The sequence below is a fragment of the Halichoerus grypus genome, chromosome 6 (assembly GCF_964656455.1).
Source record: "Halichoerus grypus chromosome 6, mHalGry1.hap1.1, whole genome shotgun sequence".
In the NCBI taxonomy this organism is placed as follows: domain Eukaryota; kingdom Metazoa; phylum Chordata; class Mammalia; order Carnivora; family Phocidae; genus Halichoerus; species Halichoerus grypus.
This window is the reverse complement of record NC_135717.1, coordinates 57,214,269-57,236,819: the sequence shown is the minus strand read 5'-3', so window position 1 is coordinate 57,236,819 and position 22,551 is coordinate 57,214,269. Positions and strand designations below refer to the sequence as shown.

The window sequence follows — 22,551 nt, the reverse complement described above, 5'->3', positions numbered from 1 at the left end:
AATGTGCCAACAATAAAGGCATGCCAGAGTGCAAACAAATTTAATACAATTTGACCACCCTTCACGAAACAGGTTCTTAGCACGCAACAGGAAGGACTCGACCCTGGCCCAGAGCTGAGCGCATCTACACATAACACCCCATGGAGGATAGGCCTAAGCAACCAGCCAGACCTTGCCCTTCTTATTTCCAAATAGTTCTGTAAGTACCTCTGACAATTTCTCAGTTAACAGATTCCTCCATTTTTGGATTGTTTCCACTCAATGCATTTCAAGTGGAGTGTTTTCTGATGAGCTAAAATGTGCATCATATATATTCATTTATATTTGATAAGCCTTTCTGGAAGATGGTGAGGGATCAATTAATTTAAAGGTATTTATCTTATTAAATATTTATTACAAAAATTAAGTATGCTCATTGTCAAATGTCAAATGACATAAAAAGTTAAATCCCACCGGTCCCTCTATAATCCCACTTCTGTGAGCTCAGCACACATTGGTATAGCCTTGTAGACCTCTTCTTTTGAAGACACCAATATAGATATAAATGCATGTAGAGTAAATGTGATCATACCATATACATTGCTCAGCAACTTAATTTTTGTGTAACATATTTTCAGAACATAGACCTCCTTCCATGTCAGTCTGTACAAACCTCTGCTGTAGGTGGTGGACCATTTGTTGTGTCCTATTGTTGGATATGCCTCTTAGCTCAAACATTCCAGTGTTCCGTAAACTCGCGTATCTCTACCCGTAAGCCAGGCCTTCCTGAAGGCAGGGATTAAGGGGTTCAGTTCCTCTCTGTACTTTGGACTTTTGGGATAGCTGTGGGCGAGGAGCAGGTGCTGAGGAATCCCTTCATGAATCAACAGGTAGATGACGACAGCTGTAGCTCTCCATAAGTAACTCAACTTCACAAAAGTTTTCTTTAAAACGATGAATTCATCCTTCCCAAAGTGATGGCTCTTTTTCGGCAACTTTCTTACCACAGGAGAAGTGGTGCTCAGATGCAGAGGGCAGTGGGAACAACAGTAACTCAAACAGCTCAGACTTCACTGAGTACTTACTATGTGCCAAGTATCTCCACAGTGTAATACATGGCAGGCCCATGAGTAAGATTCTATTGTTATTCTTCATTTAATGAAAGGGAAATTGAGGCACAGAGTGATGGACTGACTTGCCCAAGGGTCTACAAAATACAAATTTTAGGCCTCTCTCCAGAGTCTGTCATTCACATATGAAATTGTCTCTCGGGGCACCTGGGTGGCTCAGTCAGTTAAGGGTTTGACTCTTGATTTCAGCTCAGGTCATGATCTCAGGGTGTGAGCTGGAACCCCATGTCGGGCTCTGCACTGGGCATGGAGTCTGCTTAAGATTCTTTCTCTCTCCCTCCCCACCATCCCTCACTCTCCCCCTCTTTACAAAATGATAATAATAAAAATAAATTGCCTTTCCACACTCCCATGTTCATTGTGGCATTATTTGCAGTGGCCAGGATACCGAAACTATGTAAGTGTCCATCATCAGAGGACTGGAGAAAGAAGATAAGATACACACACACACACACACACACACACACACTTATACAATGTAATAAAGAAGAGGTGAGATATACACACACAATGGAACATCATTCAGCCATGAGAAAGAAGGAAGTCCTGCCATTTGTGACAACAGGAATGGAGCTTGAGAGCATTATGCTAAGTGATAGAAGCCAGACAAAGACATATTACATGGTATCACTTATATGTGGAAACTAAAAAAAAAAAAAAAAAATCCAAGTCATAGAGACAGAAAGTAGAAAAGTGGTTGGCAGGAGCTGGGGAGTGGGGAAAATAGAAAGAGGTTGGTAATAGGATACAAACTTTTAGCAATAAGATAAATAAGGTCTGAGGATCTAATGTATAACATGGTGACTATAGCTGATAACACTGTATTGTGTAACTGAAATGTGCTAAGACAGTGGAACTTAAAGTATCTCTCTCTCTCTCTAACATAAATAAAATCTAAAAAAAAAAAATATGTCCTGCACTGAAGCTTATAACTAAAGCAAAGCTTAAAGCTCTAAAAAATTAAATCATTAAGTAGTGTTTTTATTGTGAAATACTTTAAACATTTGTGGTTGCCATTTCTGAAGCTGGGGTCTACTGCTCGGATGCAAACATATGTCTTCTGAAGGATGTTTTCACATCCCAGAGAGATGAGCGTTAGTTAAAAAAAAAAAAATTAGGATTAATGGCACCTTAAAGTTTGAAGGGTCAAGGGGCGCTGGGTGGCTCAGTCGTTAAGCGCCTGCCTTCGGCTCAGGTCATGATCCCAGGGTCCTGGGATCGAGCCCCACATCGGGCACCCTGCTCAGCGGGAAGCTTGCTTCTCCCTCTCCCACTCCCCCTGCTTGTGTTCCCTCTCTCGCCGTCTCTCTCTCTCTGTCAAATAAATGGATAAAAATCTTTAAAAAAAAAAAAATTGAAGGGTCAAATTAAGGATTTTAATATGGCCAAAATTAAAAGCTATTAAAAACATGCAGTCCCAAATCTGAAAAGTCAGCAATCTCTTGAGATAATCCCTTTAAGAGCAGGCCAGGCAAAATATATATAAATTTGACTTTAAAAGACACACAGGTTTTATTTATTTTTTTATTTTTATTTTTTAAAGATTTTATTTAGTTGAGAGAGAGAGAATGAGAGAGAGCGAGTACATGAGAGGGGGGAGGGTCAGAGGGAGAAGCAGACCCCCCGCCGAGCAGGGAGCCCGATGTGGGACTCGATCCAGGGACTCCAGGATCATGACCTGAGCCGAAGGCAGTCGCTTAACCAACTGAGCCACCCAGGCGCCCGACACACAGGTTTTAAACACCAAGTATTATTCTTCAAGAACATCTTAAATAAGACGGGACACCTGGGTGGCACAGTCAGTTAAGCGTCTGACTCTTGGTTTCGGCTCAGGTCATGGTTTCAGGGTCGTGACATAGACCCCGAGTCAGCCTCCCCGCTAAGCGCCGAGTCTGTTTAAGATTCCCTCTCCCTCTGTCCCTCTCCCCACCACCTTCTCTCTCTTTAAAATAAGTAAACAAGTCTTAAAAAAAAAAAAAAGAACATCTTTTTGTTCTTTCAACTATGTTGTCGGGGGGGTGTTGGTGGTCCACATCCCAACCCCCATGTTGTTTGGCAGTCAACAGTATTACATAACTTATGAGCAATTCAGTACTCTAGATAAATTCTGATTGTTATGGTTATTTGATGCACAATCATATAGTCTTTTATAGAGTTTACAAAATACTTTTATGCCCATTATTTCATTTGATGTTAAAGCAACCTTTAAGGTGGAAAAGTGGAAAAGCTCCAAATGATTTAAGGTATGTGAGTATATACACACATATATACGTACATGTACACATACATACATATATACACATATATATTACTATGCATATGAATCTTATTCTTTTATCTGTGAAGGGATAGAATTGATGCCACCAAAAACTCTTTAAAAAGTCATTTTCCATGAAAAACGTATGGGTTTTCCAATGCATATATAATAAGTGTGTAGCTTGAACTTATTTTAACTAGTTAAGACAATTCTGATAATTGGATAAAGTATAAATTGTGAGAGAAAACTCTAAGTCGAAAAGGCACATAACCTACAATGCTACTACCAAGAAATCTCATTAATGGGCACTTTAGCATTTCTTAAGTTCAATGATAATTGATTTTCATACTCAGAAGCACCACAAAATTTTAGCATTAATTAAATTTAATTTTAATCCCATTATTGAAAATTAGAAATACATCCCAAATAAGACATAAGAAATATGAGTAAGAATACATTATACTTTAAATCTCAGGTTGGCCCCTACTGGATTCTGTGGCCTGTGGCCATAGTTATTCTTCATTTGAAGTTTTTTGATCTAGAGAATGGTGAGATTATCACTTGCCTTGCCTTAAAGGTTGCTTTAACATCAAATGAAATAATGGGCATAAAAGTATTTTGTAAACTCTATAAAAGACTATATGATTGTGCATCAAATAACCATAACAATCAGAATTTATCTAGAGTACTGAATTGCTCATAAGTTATGTAATACTGTTGACTCCCGAACAACATGGGGGTTGGGATGTGGACCACCAACACCCCCCCGACAACATAGTTGAAAGTCCGTGTATAACTTTTGACTCCCCCAAAACTTAACTATGAATAGGCTTCTGTTGACTGGAACCCTTTTGGTAATATCAGCAATTGATTAACACATATTTTGTATGCTAGAGGTATTAAATACTACATACTAACAACGAAGTAAGCTAGAGAAAAGAAAATGTTATCGAGAAAGCCATAAGGAAAACATATTTACGGTACTCTGCTGTATTTATTGAAAAAAACCTGTATTTATCGAAAGTGGACCCACTCAGGTCAAACCTGTGTTGTTCAAGGGTCAACTATTTATACAAAAGTAACATCATTTGGTGATTTCACTCCATTTACATGCTCCAAAAGTTCAGAAGTGATCATATACCAAGGACAGAGTGCTCTTAGAAGAGACTGGCAATAGACTAGGTCATTCTCCACCATCTAACCCATTTGTCAAAGCTTTTCAAGATTTTGAGTAAGTAACACAGGTGTAAGCAGCCAGTTGAGAGCAGTTACCCACCATGTCCTCCCTACTACTCTCTCACTGTAGTCACTTTGTGTCATGATCTCACTACATAGTAGCTCCAGTTTTGGAAAAACAACTGTTTATCAGGCAATATACTAGGTGCTGATGAACATTTCAACTCTCAAAATAACCCTGCAGGGTTTTCCTATTTTCCCAATTATATAGATCAGAAAAGTGGGGGTCAGAGAGAAAAGAACCCCACACTATCACAAAGTAAATAAGTGAGAACATCAAGAATCACCCCCAGGTTAGCCTGAGTCCACATTCTAATGATGTCTATATAATACCCCTTTGTCTCCAATCATTTTATTATGCTAATTATCAATTGCTTTTCTTCTTGCTGGTTCTTTTTTTTTTTTTAAGATTTTTTTTTTTTTTAATGTAATCTCTACAGGAGCGCCTGGGTGGCTCAGTCATTAAGCGTCTGCCTTTGGCTCAGGTCATGGTCCCAGGGTCCTGGGATCAAACCCCGCGTTGGGCTCCCTGCTCCACGGGAAGCCTGCTTCTCCCTCTCCCACTCCCCCTGCTTGTGTTCCCTCTCTTGCTGTGTCTCTCTCTGTCAAATATATAAATAAAATCTTAAAAAAAAGAAAAAGTAATCCCTACACCCAGTGTGGAGCTCAAACCCACAACTCCAAGATCAAGAGTCGCACACTCCACTGACTGAGTCAGCCAGGTGTCCCGCTGCTTATTCTTTCCTGAACAAAAAAGTCTCAAAAAACAAATACCCTAATGGAAAAAGAGACAAGGACTTGAACAAATACTTCATGAATGTCCAAATGGTCAATAAATAACTGAGAAGGTGCTTGATTTCATTAGTCATCAAAGAAATGCCAAGTAACACCATCATGGCGTACTTGTACACATTCACCAGGCTGGCTAAAATGTAAGAGATGACACCAAGCTTCGGTGAGGCACTCCTGGTGGCAGTGTAAATTGACTGAACCACTCTGGGAAGTGGTTTACCAGTATCACCTCAAGCTGAATATATATAATATATATACCCCACAACTTGGCAATTTCATCACTAGTTTCACATTCCACTGAAATGCATATGTAAACATCCACAAAATGGCATGTCACAAATAAGTCTAGAGGCAGTATTCATAACAGCCCCAACCTGGAAACGCCCCAAATGCCTATCAACAGTCAGATGGAGAATTAAATTATGATACAGCCATGTGATGGAATACAATACAGCAATGAGAATGAATAGGCTATAAGCCACAACATGCAGCCACATGGATTCATCTCGTAAATATAATGATGAACAACACAAGCTGAACAAAAAAAGTATATACTGTGTAAGTCCATTTGTATACAATTCGGAAACAGGAACAACTAATCCATGATGTTAGAAACCAGATTAGTGGGTACCCTGGATGGGAGGGAGGTGATCAGTGAGTGGAAGAGAGGACGAGGGTCCTGACATTGTTTGGTTTCTTGGTTTCAGTGTTGGTTACATGGGCTTGTTTACCCTGTGAACTTCCGTCGTGATCGACACTTATGGGGCACCTGGGTGGCTCAGTCGGTCGGTTAAGTGTCTGACTCTTGATTTCAGCTCAGGTCATGACCTCAGGGTTGTGAGACAGAGCCATGGGTAGGGCTCAGCAGGGAGTCTACTCGAGATTCTCTCCCTCTGCCCTTCCCCCTGTGCTCTAGTGGTCTCTCAAAATAAATAAATCTTTTTTTTTTTTAAGATTTATTTATTTGACAGAGAGAGACACAGCGAGAGAGGGAACACAAGCAGAGGGAGTGGGAGAGGGAGAAGCAGGCTTCCTGCGGAGCAAGGAGCCCGATGTGGGGCTCGATCCCGGGACCCTGGGATCATGACCTGAGCCGAAGGCAGACGCTTAACGACTGAGCCACCCAGGCGTCCCAAATAAATAAATCTTAAAAAAAAAAAGAAAAAGATCGACACATAATTTTTGCACTTCTCTGCGGAGAAGCTATACTTCAATAGCAAGTTTACTGAAGAGAGTTAGTATCAATCTCTGCTCCCCAAGGCATGCAAATGTCAGTATTCTAGAAGTGCTTCACAGGGGTGCACACAGGGCTTACTATGCTTATATATCCTTTTAAGCTTAAGAGTATTTATTCAGCTGACAGGTTTTCATGTCATTCAATATGATAAAAATAGCAAGACAGTTTAGATAAAAATAGGAATTTCTTCTGACAAATGAAGCGGGGTTCAAAAAGAATGATCATTAGGTGTAAACCAAATAATGGAGACTAGATCTTGCATTCAAAGAAGAATGCCAAAGAGAGAGGCTTATGCACTGAGCCTTACAGAAAAAGAAAGGGGCCACAGCCTACAGGGTAGGTGCCAATCACAGAATATTTTTGAATATGGAGGCAGCATTATGCAAACTAGGGGAGGGACTCTAATAAAGGGGACAGCTGTGGAAGATAAAAACCTAGAAATGAGGAACTATGGCATATGTACATAACTTTATTCAAAACCCACGTAACTTTCATACTCTTTCTGAGACAATGTTAGAGTAGGAGGAATCCTTAAGAAAGCTGTCATACTAAAAAGAAGATCTTAAGAACTAGTGGAGGGCTCACACACACATACACACACACGTATCAACTGATTTGTATGTTATAGCTAATATATATATTTTTTATTTATACACATTTTAAATTCCCAAGTTTCAGTTGGAATTCAGTACTGGCATGGTCTAAGTCATCATCCTCTGAGATGGACAATGACTGGAGAAAGGACACCAGGACATAATGGACATTTAATGGACAAGGCCCCAATCACTGGTACCATATCCAGGTTTGGGCTGCCCTTCGCCCTGCTGTCCCCCTGATTATTCAGTGAGCAGCTTCCAGACCCCACATAACATCTGCTTTATAGGCACATTAGAGACCTCACAGGCAGATATATCCATAGAGGATTCTTCTCCTCCAAGGAAATGAAATATATTTCAGAGTTTACATGCCTATAGCTTTGGGCTGGCTATCTCTAAAGCAAATTGCAATCCATACGTGAAACCGCCAAAGCTAAAGAGGCTGAAATAGCAGCAGGTGGGCGACAGGTGAGAGTTCCCAAGAGATAAATGTTCTAAAATAAAGGAAAATTTATTTCTAGCAACCAAAGTGTAAATTTCTTTTATCTTTAAAATATAGTTGTGCCAGGGACGCCTGGGTGGCTCAGTCGCTAAGCATCTGCCTTCGGCTCAGGTCATGATCCCAGGGTCCTGGGATCGAGCCCCACGTCGGGCTCCCTGCTCAGTGGGGAGCCTGCTTCTCCCTCGTCCTCTACCTGCCGCTTTGCCTACTTGTGCTCCTTCTCTCTCTCTCCCTCTCCCTCCCTCTCTCTCTCTTGCTGTCAAATAAATAAATAAATAAAATCTTAAAAAAAAATACTGCTTTTGCCTTGAGAACATTTTCCCATCTAGGCAAACTTGGGCTTTGGTTTTTGGTGGTTTTATGGGGCAAAGAGGATAGAATCAGGAGGCCTGCTTCTCTCTCTCCCACTCCCCCTACTTGTGTTCCCTCTCTTGCTGTGTCTCTGTCAAATAAATAAATAAATAAATCTTTAAAAAAATAATAAAATAAAATATAGTTGTGCTGTATGTTTTGTGATCCCTTAGCCAAAATGCACGTGAAAAAAAAGTTTGAGAATGAGCAAATGAGTCAAATCTCCTAAACTTAAAGTTACTCCAAAAAATACAGATTGTGCTGTCTCTTCCACTTATTTACATGTTCAATATCACAAAAAGGGCAAAAATAAGTAGGGCAAAGATTATTACTTTGTTTGAGGCCTTATTTCAGAATTCTTCTATTGAAAAGGCCACATAACCACAGATTTCTTCTAATTCCTTATATGAGCAAAGAAAAATACGTACAGCTATGGAACTCTCAGCCTTCATTACTCTATAAACATATGAGTTTTTAATTTCAAATTACTTTTAATTTAAGATTTCCTCTATGTGGATAATTTTACACTTTAAAAACTTTCTAACACTTCCCCCCCCCCCAATTCCTATTAAAAAGCAATTTTTCTATGGGGGGCGGGGAAAAAGCCACATCTCTTTCTGCAGATGTCGTCTTTAAAAATCTTTGCTGGCTACCTCACATCTCCTCTGTATGTGTCAACTGTTGCATTCAAAAGACAAACGGCACCGAATATATAACAGTCACAGACTCTTCCAATTACAGGGGCTTCTTATGCTCTTACCTATTTAATAACATTAAACATTACCTTTAAGATCTGATGGGCATGTAGCTATCCTTCCCCCCACCCTTCCAACTCCCAGTCCTCAACTTTATTATTTAGATCATATCACATTTTGACCTTGTTTGTCCTGGAAGCGGCACATATATCTTTCCTAGTGGCCAATTTTCCAAGGTCACAGGTTTCTTTACATTATACCCTTAAGTACTGATTCGCTCCCTTTGTAGAATTTCCATGTGTTTTGCAGCCAGGAACCTCAAGCCGGCGTTAAGCGTTTCAGCACTGCAGTTTGGCCAGCCTGCGTAAGCCTCTCGTTCTCTTTCGCATCAGCCCCGGAAAATGAAGCAGCCGCTTGCAAAAGGAGTAGGAAAATAAAGCCAGCGCTTCCTCGGAACTCGTCGGCTAGTGTGCAGCCCAGCAGATGTCAATTAGCATCCAGTCATTTTAAGTAGTGATACTTCAGTGTGTGTGGAAGGCTGCCTTGTAGAATTTCATACTCAGACAGCCATTTTGCAAAACACAGCAGGTCCGTGAAATAAGGGCTATTTCAGTGAAACAGTCACAGGATGATAAAGCTGCTGTCAATGCTGGCGTTACTAACAGCTGTGTCATCCATCAAGCGATTATCGTCTACTCTTTCTCTGAAGCCCGTTCAAAACAGGATTTAATAGTAGCCTCGGTGGCTATCTTTAATTTCACCAACTCCATGGTGTTTCTCTCTAAAAGAGATTCTTTTCCTGCCATAATTCAAATATGAAAACAGGACTCCTTTTGGTACAAGAGAATATCAACTGGTCTGAAACTGATACAGATCTCTGAGACAATGGACTTCCCAAACAATCCCCGTGCAAGTTATTTCCAATCTTATCAAAGTAACACGGCACTAGAGATCTATTTAAAATATATATATATATCTCCGGAAAAATCTCAGAATCTCATATACCGCTAGGGTGCCTCGAACACTCGTAGGACAAATGATTGATTCTCTGGCTGATCCTCAGCACAGGGATGATAAACATCTGAAAGAGGCAACATGCACCAGACAGACACGAATCGTATTTTCAGCCCCTCGCTGCAATTCTACAGCCATAGAAACTTACATAGGACACCCGTACTCGCCGCCGATGCACCAGCCCACAGCACTGCATGAAGAGCGGTGCAGAACGCAGTCAGCGTGTGGCTTCACCGAGCTGCACTGTGCCTTCTCTTCTCATCAGAGCCACTGTCCATTGCTTCCCACCTTGCACTCCCAGGTAAGAGGCATGGGGCAAATCAACACTTAGCTTCTGCCTCCCAGGTAGTTTCTAAAAAACACCACCAGGTCCTGCCAGCATGCCAAAACTTTGTTTTCCTTTTTTTTTTTTTTTCGGGTAATTTGAGATCTTCTTCAGGGAAGTTGTCTACTGACCAGAAATCTACCAAGAGTAGAATTTATTTTCCTGAGATAACTAGTACTAGCACACAGTGGTGACTGTCTGGATCAGGAGAGTTTCTTGGCAACATTTTTACAGTAGCCATTCTCAACTCGGGAGATGGGCAAACATCAGAGAATCTCGCCTTTCGGGAGCCTGCAGTATCCTGCTTTTTACAAGAGGAGGCCTACTCCTGATGCTGTTGATGTCCCTGCTTCAGAGCATGCCGTTCCCCCCGCCCCCCCGCCCCCCCCCCCCCCGTCTCCCCGCCCTGCCACTGCTCTGCCATTACCTCCTCCCTTACAATGCTCAGACCGGCGACAGCATCCCTGCTGCCCTGTTACCTCCGTCACACTTGGGGCATATCTGATCTGCAGTTTCTCCCTCCTCCCTTGATCCTGAAAAATCACTGAGTCTAGACTTTAATTCACTCTGGATTCCTGGGACTACAGAGCCACCCTCCAAACTGTCAGACGCTTTGTCTTGCAGTACGTGTCTCTCATGAATTGTAGGAAAGATTGCTGGAGTGGCCTTGGGACTGACTCACTCAACCACTGCAGCTAACCAGGTTCGGTTCTCTCGTTTGCTCACTGCCAAACATTCATTTCCTACGTGAAAAGCACAGAACCCCGGTGAGCCAATCTGATCAGAGTCAGATAGAATTAATTAGATAATATAATTAATTAGAGGATGTCTCACCTATGATTTAGATAGGACAAACTAAATGAGGGGGGCTTCAAAGCACAAGAGATTGAAAATGAAGGGTCCTCGCAAGCTGTAATTTGCATCCTTCTCTAAAGACATGGTTTGCAGCGGCTGAGCTGATCATCACATTCTTCCTAAAAGGACTTTGTGCATGTCACACCTGAAAAGATGAATTATTAATAGGCATTTGGGGATAAAACTATTAATTTGTATGGTATCCACCGTTCTAGTAAGCAATGATTCATAGAGCCTTTTAGTGTGCCGCAGCTATTGATCCAAATGTGCCCCCATGTCCAAGTCACTCCAGATACTGTTGCCACTTGGAAGATATGTTAACTATTTCACGTCACAGACCAAGATCACTCACCATTATGCTCTTTAGGCCCATAGAAAGTGCCAGCCTATGAGGAGGTCAACACTTCAGCAATATTTCCTTAAAACCTATGATTTACAGTAACAAATCTTATCATTTTTAATAGTCCAGGAGACTATTAGAGATTAAAAAAAACCCTGCCTTAGTTCAGTGTTCTCATTTCACTAATAAAGTAATTAAGGTGCCACATGGTCAAGCGTTTTGTCTATAAGTAACATAAGCAATAGTATTAATAAACCTAGTAATTTATGTCATTTAAATAGTCTATGAAAATTCTATGGTTTTATCATATACTAATTAATCCTCCATGTATTTGAAGGTCCAAAAGGGAAGTAATGAATAAACTATAGACAATAAGGTTACCTTTGTGATTGTATCAGAAACCTAGAATAAAATAAAATTTCTAAATTACATTGCAAACTTGCTTGTGAAGGAAGAACTGAGAAAAGAAACCTCAATGTCTCCTGGACCATCCAAGATACATTTCCAGTAGGTAGGATATCAATTTGTTTTTTTGAAGAAACTTTAGTGAGAAATATAAGTAAGTGATATAAGAGAATATATAATTCAAATTTAGGCTTTTTCTTGAAGCCCCTTCATCAATCTCATCCAGGACACATTTACTAGAATAACTGAATAAAAATGAAGAATTAAAATTAACTCTAAGAATAAGATGAAAATGTTGGAGATATGATCTCTTCTATGATTCTGAATTTGATTTGGAATTCACTTAACTTTTTATTAACTCTGATATTATTATACACAAAATGAGAGAGATCCCCAGTTCATTAGAGATTCCACCCACCTTGCCATTCAAGAATCCAGGAAAGTATGCTAAGCACCAATTTGATTCAGCAAACATTTATTGAGCACCTTCTATTTGCTTGACACTATGTTAGCTGCTCGAAATGGGAAATGAATAAAATAAGTCCCTACCTATCTCTAGGGACTTATAACAAAACAGAGGAAAGAGAACGCAGAGTTTGAGTGCTATGGGAATATCAGTGATACAACTCCTCCCTATCGCTAGAAGGAATGCGAAAGGCTTCGTGAACATGGGAACCTGGGCTAGTCTTTGCAGAACGGGTAGGTAGAATTGCATCCAGTGGATAATTGGGGCAGAAAGCATTCCAGGCAATGGGACAGCAGATGCAAAAGCACAGAAAATTATATGCAGAACATATACAAAATAAATTCTATTTATATAGAATGTAAAGAAAACGTAAATAGATTACATAGTCACGACATATTCAGAGAACCCGAAGTCCTTCAAACTAAACTAGGTTCTCCCCCAAATCCAGGCCTCACTCATCTCTATATCCCTGGCATTTAGTGCAGTGATGGACACGTAGTAGGCGTGACAAAGATTCACAGTTGTTCCCTCATTATCCCTTCTTTATTTCCTTAAGAGTAACAGAAATCGACATGTGGCTGCTGGGCTAGGACAGATATCCCAGGCTCCCTTGCAACTTGGTATGGCCATGTGACCAGCTTCTGTTCCACAGGACAGGAGGAAGGGACACCTGCCGACGTCTCAGTCCCATCTTTAGAGGGAATGGAGCATGCCTTTTCCGTTCTCTTTTCCCTTTCTGGCTGCCCTGACTATAGACACAGTGCTGACAGCTAGAACCATTTAAAAGCCATTTAAATTGAGGAGGAGGCTGAATGTTTGGGAGAACAGAGCAAGAAGAAAGCTCCTCAGTCTCCCTGTTGCTTACATTCAGACTGTAACATAAAAGAGAAATAAACTCCTACGTTACTTAAGTCACTTATAATTTGACCTCAGTTATAGAAGCCAAGTGTGTGTGTGTTTTTCTTGTTGTTGTTGTTGTTGTTGTTTTGAGAGAGAGACCGCAGGAGCAGGGGGCAGGGGCAGAGGGAGAGAGTGAGAGTCTTAAGCAGGCTTCATGCCCAGCACAGGACTCCATCCCACGACCCTGAGATCATGACCTGAGCCGAAAACAAGAGTTGGAGTCAACCAACTGAGCCACCCAGGCCCCCCACTAAGTGTGTATTTTGAAAGTACCTCAAAATATTTCTGAAATGAATGATTAATTCACAGAATCTAAGACTGGGGAGGAGGTGGAGGAGTGGTCTGAGAGCAGGATGGGACTAGACTGTGAAGCACTCTGAACACCATAGCCAGGACTTTAGACTTTATCTTATGGGACATACAGAATTAGCGAAGTCTTTAAATGTGAAGGTATCTGTTGTTTTATTTAAAAAGTAGGAAAAGGGGTGCCTGAGTGTCTCAGTCAGTTAAGCATCTGCCTTCAGCTCAGGTCATGATCCCAGGGTGCTGGGATCCAGCCCCACATTGGGCTCCCTGCTCCACGGGGAACCTGCTTCTCCCTCTCCCTCTGCCATTACCCACCCCCCACCCCAGCTCACCCCCATGCTCTCTGGCTCTATCTCTCTGACCAATGAATAAATAAAACCTTTAAAAAATAAAAAAATAAAAAGTAGGGGAAAAAAATCTCCAGACTGTTTAGTTTTAAAAACTAGTAAAAAGTTCAATATTAGTAAGAAATCTGTAGCTTTTGAACTTGTGTAGTTGTCTACAATAAATGTCTATCTACTAAAAAACCAAATCAGATAAAGTCAATAAAACTAGCTGTTTGGTTCATGCGGCTAAATCACAAATCTAATGAATCGTTAGATTAACTATTTTGTTATAGTGCAAAACATACTCAAGTAAAGTATTAAAAGGTGACAATGAGAGGTAGAATGACAAAAGCAACAAATTAAAAATAATTGTGGATAAATGATGTTGAGGCCAGGTATTTTTTAAAAGTCCAAGATATTTATACCTGGGAAGTCTTTATAAAGTTTGGGAATTCATCTTAATTTACTCTTCCCTTTCTACATTACTATTAGTTCGGAGGGAAAAAAGTACACAGTGGATGTTAAACACACACAAAAGAAGAGGAAATGCTTCTTTTGAGAAGAAAATTTTTTGATACCAAAGAATAAAACCAGATCTAGAGAAGCCTTCTGTAGAAGAGCTGAAGGCTCCTTATCACGGCTGCTTCTGGTTTGAGTGTTTATGGCTGTTTTTGTGACGATGGTTTCTCTCCCCTCACAGACACTCCAGCCCATATATCCATTGAGCTCTTCCTTCATAGTATGTTGTTGTAAAGGCAACCATTCAGAGCCTAGTGTTCTTAAGTGCACCAAAAAGTTCTCCACTGATTTCAGTACAAACAAAACAAGACAAAAGGGCCAAATGTCTATACTCAGAAACAATATCATGCAGTCAACAATATCAATTGAGTGCTACTTACCATGTGCATATATCTGCTGGGCACTAGGGATAAAAGAACAAGTACAATCACCATGGTCCTTGACTACAGAGAGACTAAAACCCAGGGGGAAAGACAAGGCAAATCAAATAATCACATAAACACAGAATTGCAAACTGCCTAGTTCTTTGAAAGAAAGTATAGACTATTATGACACTGTATAGCAGTAGACAACTTTTAGAATTAGAGGTGTCAGAAAATGCTTCCCTGACGCAGTGCCTTGAGTTGAGGTGGGAAGGGTGGGGAGGAGTTAACCAAATATAAGGGAGACAAGGCAGGGAGAGGGAATATGGTGGCCATATCCTGGACGGAGGAACATTATTTACGAAGGTTTTTGTGGTAGAAGAGAGAATGCTGAGTCAAAGCAGCTGAAGGATAAAGGAAGAGGGAGAGTGGGACAAGAATAGGATAGAAAGGTAGGTAAGTGCCAGATCATGATGACCATGCTGAGGACTTTTATCTTTACACTAACAGCAGTGGGATTCCATCCATACAGTTAAGAGGCATGATCAAATTTGTATCACTTAAAACACACTTTGGTAGTGGAGTTGAAGAAGAGTGGGAGATGGCCAGTGAGGAGGCAGTGAGACCAGCTCAGAAGCTGCTGTGACTATCCAGGAAAATATGATGGTATCTTGTACTAAGGAGGTGGAACGGAAGAGAAGTGGATAAATCCATGAGATAGTTAGGAAATAAAAGTGGATAAGCGCAAGGACAGAAAACAGAAAAAGAAATCCAATGGAAAAGATACATGTTCTTAAGTCTCTCAATTCTGGATGTTTCCATCCACTAGTGAAAGTCAGTCTCCAGGAGCACAATCCATGACAAATCTTTATGTTCACGTCAGTTCCATTTTGTTTCCATTCTCAGTCAATCCTCACGTCTCCGAATCCTGAACAGGATCTCTCTTTGGCCCTCTGTCTCTTCCATTCAGCTCTACTTACCTGCCATCCAAAAGCACCACTCTATTTTATTCCAGCTTCTACAAACTGAAAATCTTCTCTCTGGTTTTCCCTTTTTTTTTTTTTTTCTTACCAGAGCGTCCAGATTCTCATTTTATCCACTGGTTGTTTTGTTTGTTTGTTTGTTTTTCAGACCAACAACCAGGCGTTTCTTCTCAGTGGTGACAGCGGCATTACTAGTTTATTTGCCACTCACATACACAGAGCAGCAGAAGTAAACGAAACAGTTCCATGCAATGTGACTGGGGGAGGAGTCATCTCGCAAAATGAATAATAATCAGGAAATGTGTACTGACTTCAGTAAGTCTAGAACACATCTTGCGTTCTAGAGTCAAAATACACATTGTATTCAAAATCATGAGAAAACGATGCAACTCCAGGAAATCCCAGGTCTCTCACAGCCTAGCCATATTGAAAGAAATGCAATCCAAGAAAAAGTGAAAATTAAGTGCTGATCTTTAATTATATATAGCTCAAAGAAAAAAACAGAGAATCCTCTAACTCAGCAACACTGCCCGAGAATTTCCTTTCTTTTTCCCCCTAAAAAAGAATTTTTTAAAAGATTTCATTCATCCATTCATTCATTCATTCGTTTATTTATTTAGAGAGCACGAGCTCGGGGAGAGGTTGAGGGAGAGAGAGAATCTCAAGCAGATTCGGCACTGAGCATGTAGAGGTCGCGGGGCTCAATCTCACGACCCAGAGATCATGACCTGAGCCAAAATCAAGAGTCCGACGCTCTACCGACTGAGCCACCCAGGTGCCCCTCTCGCTAATTCTCTCTTCCCCTAAAGCCACTTGTAAGCCTGCCCTCACTTTTCAACACAAACAAAAACGTTAAAAAAACTCCTCTCCCAGGCATTCAGTCTCCTGATACTCTCTCCATCGATATACATCCCCAGCCTTATATTTGGCACATTTGCTTAATTTCTGTTGTTTTTAATTTTCTTTCAATTTTCCCCATTTTGTCCATTACTCAGATTCTGAACAAAGAGAGCCAGCAAACAAAAACCTTACCCCTTCTGTTTGACATCTCTAGCACGTTCTCTCTCTACCCAGACTTTAGGTCTTGTATCACAGGGTGGCTGGGTGTGAGGGAGCATGGAAGAAGAGCTGATGAAGAAGTAACTATGAATAGGCATATATTATGGAAGGCAGAGGAAGTGAAGAAAGAGAGGGGGAAAAGCTGAGAACATTTATGGGCTTAAAATTTTTCCATGCCACCCTAATTTTTTCAGAGAATAGATTTGATCAGTTCATCTCATTCACGATAGCTACAAGGAAATCCAACATGTATACAAGAAAGAAAACACTGACACTTTGGTGATAAAAGGCAAAGTGCACTATTCATAGTATAACATTTCATGAGCACGTCTATGATGGTAACAGGATAAGATACTTCACAGCAGCTATTTTGATTTCCTGTTTGTCTGGAAAGACCAAGAAAGAGAAACACACATTTTTTTCTGAAGTGTCCAGGAAACATTCCTGATAGATTTTGGAATTCTGTGATGTATGTATAAACGATATATATATATATATTTTTTTCTTTTTTTATTAGAATCCTTATTTGTCATGAAGACTGCCACCAGCATCAGCCCAACCACTATGTGACTAACCCTACTATGCCACTCATTACAAAATTGACCAAGGACACCTTTTTCAAAGTTCAAAGTTCTCAAGTGCAAAAGGTGAAAAAGAATAGGTGAGAGGCGCTGACTTCTACTGTCAGTCACTGTTGTAAACACTTCACACAGATTCCCTTTGAATGTCCTGTGAACCCTATGAGGTAAGTACTGCTTTATATCCACTTTATAAACGAAGAAATGGAGGTACAATGAAGTAAATTACCCAAGGAAATGACAGAGCCAGGGTTTCTATCAAGGAGTCTGACCCCTGAGCCCATTGGTCTTCCTCTGCTCTCTATCAAAGGCCAAAATTATGTTTATAAGCTGACCCTGGGGTAGAACACAATGATTCATCAATTAATTAAATCAATCACACAACAGACACCTTTTGAGCTCAGTGCAAATGCAAAACATTCACACTCTTGACTTATTCCTTTCTCGTTCTTGCAATGTCTGAAATTTTACTAATTGGAAAATTCATCTTTATATAACAGGTATCTTCTTACAAAAATTAAACTTCTTTTAGATATTGAAGTTATAAGTCGTTTACATGGGTTAATTTATTTAAAACCTTATTTTACCTATCTATATCTAGCTAGCTAGCTATTCCCCCATCTTGCTTCAGAAATAATTTAAGTTAATTTACAAGAATACATTTTCAAATAACATTTAGGTAGCGTGAAATAAAAGAAAAAAGAAGAAGAAGAAAATGAGGACATACAATGGAGGCAGAAATGAGGCTTGAAATGCACCCGGTAAGAATCGATGCACTTCCTACAAATGAGGCATACATTTGGCTCTAAGCTTTCTAGCAGCCAACTCAAGAAGGGAAACTTGGTCAATTACATAATTTACTGTCCATAAGCTTAAAATAACCCAAATGCTCAGAAGAACGACTCTGTCTGGCACCGAATTCTCCTGGAGGTCCCCATAAAAAGGAACACTGTGTAAAGTGATAAAGAGCACTCTGGACTCTTTATGGTAAATGCCACAGTGGGTTTTAAAGCTCTGCACCTTGGCCTGACCTTCACTGGCAAGTACAGGTCTCAAGCCATACTGCATTCAGTAAAGACATGGGGGGGGCGGGTGGGGAGGAGGGTCTGGACAAGACACCAGACTCCTCACAGATGTGGCCTGATGCACGAGGAATAGAGACAATGACAATGAGAAAAGGAGCTAACAGTTCCTGGTACTGGCACTGAGCAAACACTACTCCTTAAACCCTCATACCAGCTCTGAGGGAGGTAGGGTTATATTTTATCCCTGGGTGACAAGGAGGGAATAGACTTCAGACTTTGGCACCTCGGTGCAAGCCACACACAACTTGTAAGCAGCGGACACAGGATTTGAACCCAGTTCTGTTGAACTCCAAAGCTCCTGCTCCCAACCACTAGGACTGCAGAGCTTTACATAGGGATGGATTCTGTGTCCTTCAAATAATTCCACTGAAATATTGTTTCTCATTGATGAGCTTCTGATAAAGATTTACATGATAGTGACATTAAGACTGATTTTTTTGTGTGTGGCTCCTTCAACACGGACCCAATAATCAAGCTGGAAGTACAATGAAAGAGAAGAACAGGATAAGGCCACTCCATCTCAGCTTGCAGCACAGAAAATGGCTTTTCTTCCCAACTCCTCACTACTGTGGAGACATTTCAGAGAACGGGAGAAGGAGGTAGGTAGCTTCCGTGAATGCACACCTGGGGCCTAAGAACAGACCTGGGAGAGACTGAAGCTTAAACCTGCATGGTACTGGGTCTTCAGCCTGCAGACATGGGGGAATGTTCACAGAGGAAGCCAAAGATAAAGGTTGTCTGGTTCCAAAGCAATTTGCTTTGGGTTTTTTTAGTTCCACACTAAACGACAGCATAGTTCTCCGGGAGTCACTAGTATCTGCATATCCTACACCTTAAATCTTCAGTTTGTCCAAAAGTAAAAAACTTTCTTGTATGAAAAACCCACAGCAAATATCATTCTCAATGGGGAAAAACTGAGAGCCTTTCCCCTAAGGTTAGGAACACGGCACGGATGTCCACTCTCACCACTGCTATTCAACATAGTACTAGAAGTCCTAGCTACAACAATCAGACAACAAAAAGAAATAAAAGGCATGCGAATCAGCAAAGAAGAAGTCAAACTCTCACTCTTTGCAGATGATATGATACTTTATGTGGAAAACCCAAAAGACTCCACCCCAAAACTGCTAGAACTCATACAGGAATTCAGTAAAGTGGCAGGATATAAAATCAATGCACAGAAATTAGTGGCATTCCTATACACCAACAACAAGACAGAAGAAAGAGAAATTAAGGAGTCGATCCCATTTACAATGGCACCCAAAACCATAAGATACGTAGGAATAAATCTAACCAAAGAGGCAAAGAATCTGTACTCAGAAAACTAGAAAATATTCATGAAAGAAATTGAGGAAGACACAAAGAAATGGAAAAATGTTCCATGCTCATGGATTGGAAGAACAAATATTGTGAAGATGTCAATGCTACCTAGAGCAATCTACACATTCAATGCAATCCCTATCAAAATACCATCCACTTTTTTCAAAGAGATGGAATAATCCTAAAATTTGTATGGAACCAGAAAAGACCCCGAATAGCCAGAGGAATGTTGAAAAAGAAAAGCAAAGCTGGTGGCATCACAATTCTGGACTTCCAGCTCTATTACAAAGCTGTCATCATCAAGACAGTATGGTACTGGCACAAAAACAGACAAATAGATCAATGGAACAGAATAGAGAGCCCAGTAATGGACCCTCAACTCTATGGTCAACTAATCTTCGACAAAGCAGGAAAGAATGTCCAATGGAAAAAAGACAGTCTCTTCAACAAATGGTGTTGGGAAAATTGGACAGCCACATGCAGAAGAATGAAGCTGGACCATTTCCTCACACCACACACAAAAATAGACTCAAAATGGTTGAAAGACCTAAATGTGAGACAGGAGTCCATCAACATCCTAAAGGAGAACACAGGCAGCAACCTCTTCGACCTCAGCTGCAGCAACTTCTTCCTAGAAACATCGCCAAAGGCAAGGGAAGCAAGGGCAAAAATGAACTATTGGGACTTCATCAAGATAAAAAGCTTTTGCACAGCAGAAGAAATAGTCAACAAAACCAAAAGACAACCGACAGAATGGGAGAAGATATTTGCAAATGACATATCAGATAAAGGGCCAGTATCCAAAATCTATAAAGAACTTCTCAAACTCAACACCCAAAGAACAAATGATCCAATCAAGAAATGGGCAGAAGACATGAACATTTTTCCAAAGAAGACATCCAAATGGCCAACAGACACATGAAAAAGTGCTCAACATCGCTCGGCATCAGGGAAATCCAAATCAAAACCTCAACGAGATACCACCTCACACCAGTCAGAATGGCTAAAATTAACAAGTCAGGAAACACCAGATGTTGGCGGGGACGCGGAGAAAGGGGAACCCTCCTACACTGTTGGTGGGAATGCAAGCTGGTGCAACCACTCTGGAAAACAGTATGGAGATTCCTCAAAAAGTTGAAAATAGAGCTACCCTACGACCCAGCAGTTGCACTACTGGGTATTTACCACAAAGATACAAATGTAGGGAATCGAAGGGGTACATGCATCCCGATGTTTATAGCAGCAATGTCCACAATAGCCAAACTGTGGAAAGAGCCAAGATGTCCATCGACAGATGAATGGATAAAGAAGATGTGGTATATATATATAATAGAATATTATGCAGCCATCAAAAGGAATGAAATCTTGCCATTTGCAACGACGTGGATGGAACTGGAAGGTGTTATGCTGAGCGAAATAAGTCAATCAGAGAAAGACATGTATCATATGATCTCACTGATATGAGGAATTCTTAATCTCAGGAAACAAACTGAGGGTTGCTGGAGTGGTGGGGGGTGGGAGGGATGGGGTGGCTGGGTGATAGACACTGGGGAGGGTATGTGCTATGGTGAGCGCTGTGAATTGTGCAAGACTGTTGAATCACAAACCTGTCCTTCTGAAACAAATAATACGTTATACGTTAAAAAAAGAAGACAGCAGGAAGGGAAAAATGAAGGGGGGGAAATTAGAGGGGGAGACAAACCATGAGAGACGATGGACTCTGAGAAACAAACTGAGGGTTCTAGAGGGGAGGGGGGTGTGGAGATGGGTAAGACTGGTGCTGGGTATTAAAGAGGGAACGTATTGAATGGAGCACTGGGCATTATACGCAAACAATGAATCATGGAACACTACATCAAAAACTAATGATGTAATGTATGGTGATTAACATAACATAATAAAAAAAAAAGCAATTATCCTAGAAAAAAAAGAAAAGAAAAAACTTTCTTGTATCGCCACTGCTTGCTGCAGAGCCTTCATATTTTAGAATGGACAACTTCAAAAAAAGAGAGATCACAGTGAGGGGAGGCCGACTAGCCTTGTGAACTGTAGAGGCCGCTTTTAGGCAACAAGCTGGAACAATGGAAACCTGAAAAGGTAAAAGGGCCCACAGCGACCACGGACCACCCCACCCCCCACCGAGCTGAATACAAACAGGCAGTGTAAACAGGCTCATTAAGCGAGCCACCTGGAAATAACCATAGGCCCTAACTGACCTATGACGACCAGGCACGGTTCCTAAGATTACCAAAAAGGGAAAATTCCATGTGTTCCCGTACTCCCGCACTCCCATAAGTGTGGTCCCTCACCACCTCCTCGTGGCAGACAGGTTCTCCTTTGTCCACCGCTCCCTTGCAGTGTTTGATAAACTTTTATCTCTTTTGTTCCGCCTTGGGTAAATTCTTTCACTGCCCCCACCGCTGGCCTCCACTGGATTGGAACACCCATATTGGGTGCACAGGAACAGTAAGAAAAGACGTCTCAAAATAGTCAAAACACTAACTTCTACGGGGCATGCATCGAATTGGCCATTTTCACATTGCTTTGGGGAGGATTAGACAGGAGCAGAAGCTGAAAAATTGACAGCAAAGTGTCTGTATGCATTTTAGGAGAAATGGAATTACATCAAAAATTACTAAATCTTGGGGCACCTGGGTGGCTCAGTCGGTTAAGTGTCTGCCTTTAGCTCAGGTCATGATCCCAGGGTCCTGGGATTGAGCCCCATGTCGGGCTCCCTGCTCCGCCGGAAGCCTGCTTCTCCCTCTCCCACACCCCCTGCTTGTGTTCCCTCTCTCACTGTGTCTCTCTCTGTCAAATAAATAAATAAAATCTTTAAAAAATAATTACTAAATCTCTAAATTAGAAGAGATGCTCAAAATCACTTCGCAAACTCTCTAAAAATAGACTACTAGACTAGGTATTAATATCACCTT

At 40.9% G+C, this 22,551-nt stretch overlaps 1 protein-coding gene and 1 long non-coding RNA gene across 6 annotated transcripts in view; one reads left to right on the top strand and one right to left on the bottom strand.

The window, feature by feature from the left end:
- CACNB2 (calcium voltage-gated channel auxiliary subunit beta 2) overlaps positions 1-22,551 on the bottom strand; it is a 377,418-nt gene that overhangs the window by 243,451 nt on the left and 111,416 nt on the right. The window contains exon 1 of one of the 5 annotated variants that reach the window (XM_078075196.1): positions 9,938-10,458. The exons of the other annotated variants lie outside the window; for them this stretch is intronic. Coding sequence (XP_077931322.1) covers positions 9,938-9,985 — 48 coding nt within the window. The 5' untranslated portion in view covers positions 9,986-10,458. Of the gene's footprint in view, positions 1-9,937; positions 10,459-22,551 lie in introns of those variants that run through there. 5 annotated transcript variants of the gene reach the window in all.
- Positions 9,951-18,257, top strand: LOC144382322 (uncharacterized). Its single transcript, XR_013449009.1, has 4 exons — positions 9,951-10,090; positions 15,725-15,891; positions 17,153-17,380; positions 17,893-18,257. It is a non-coding gene; the product is annotated as an uncharacterized LOC144382322 (long non-coding RNA).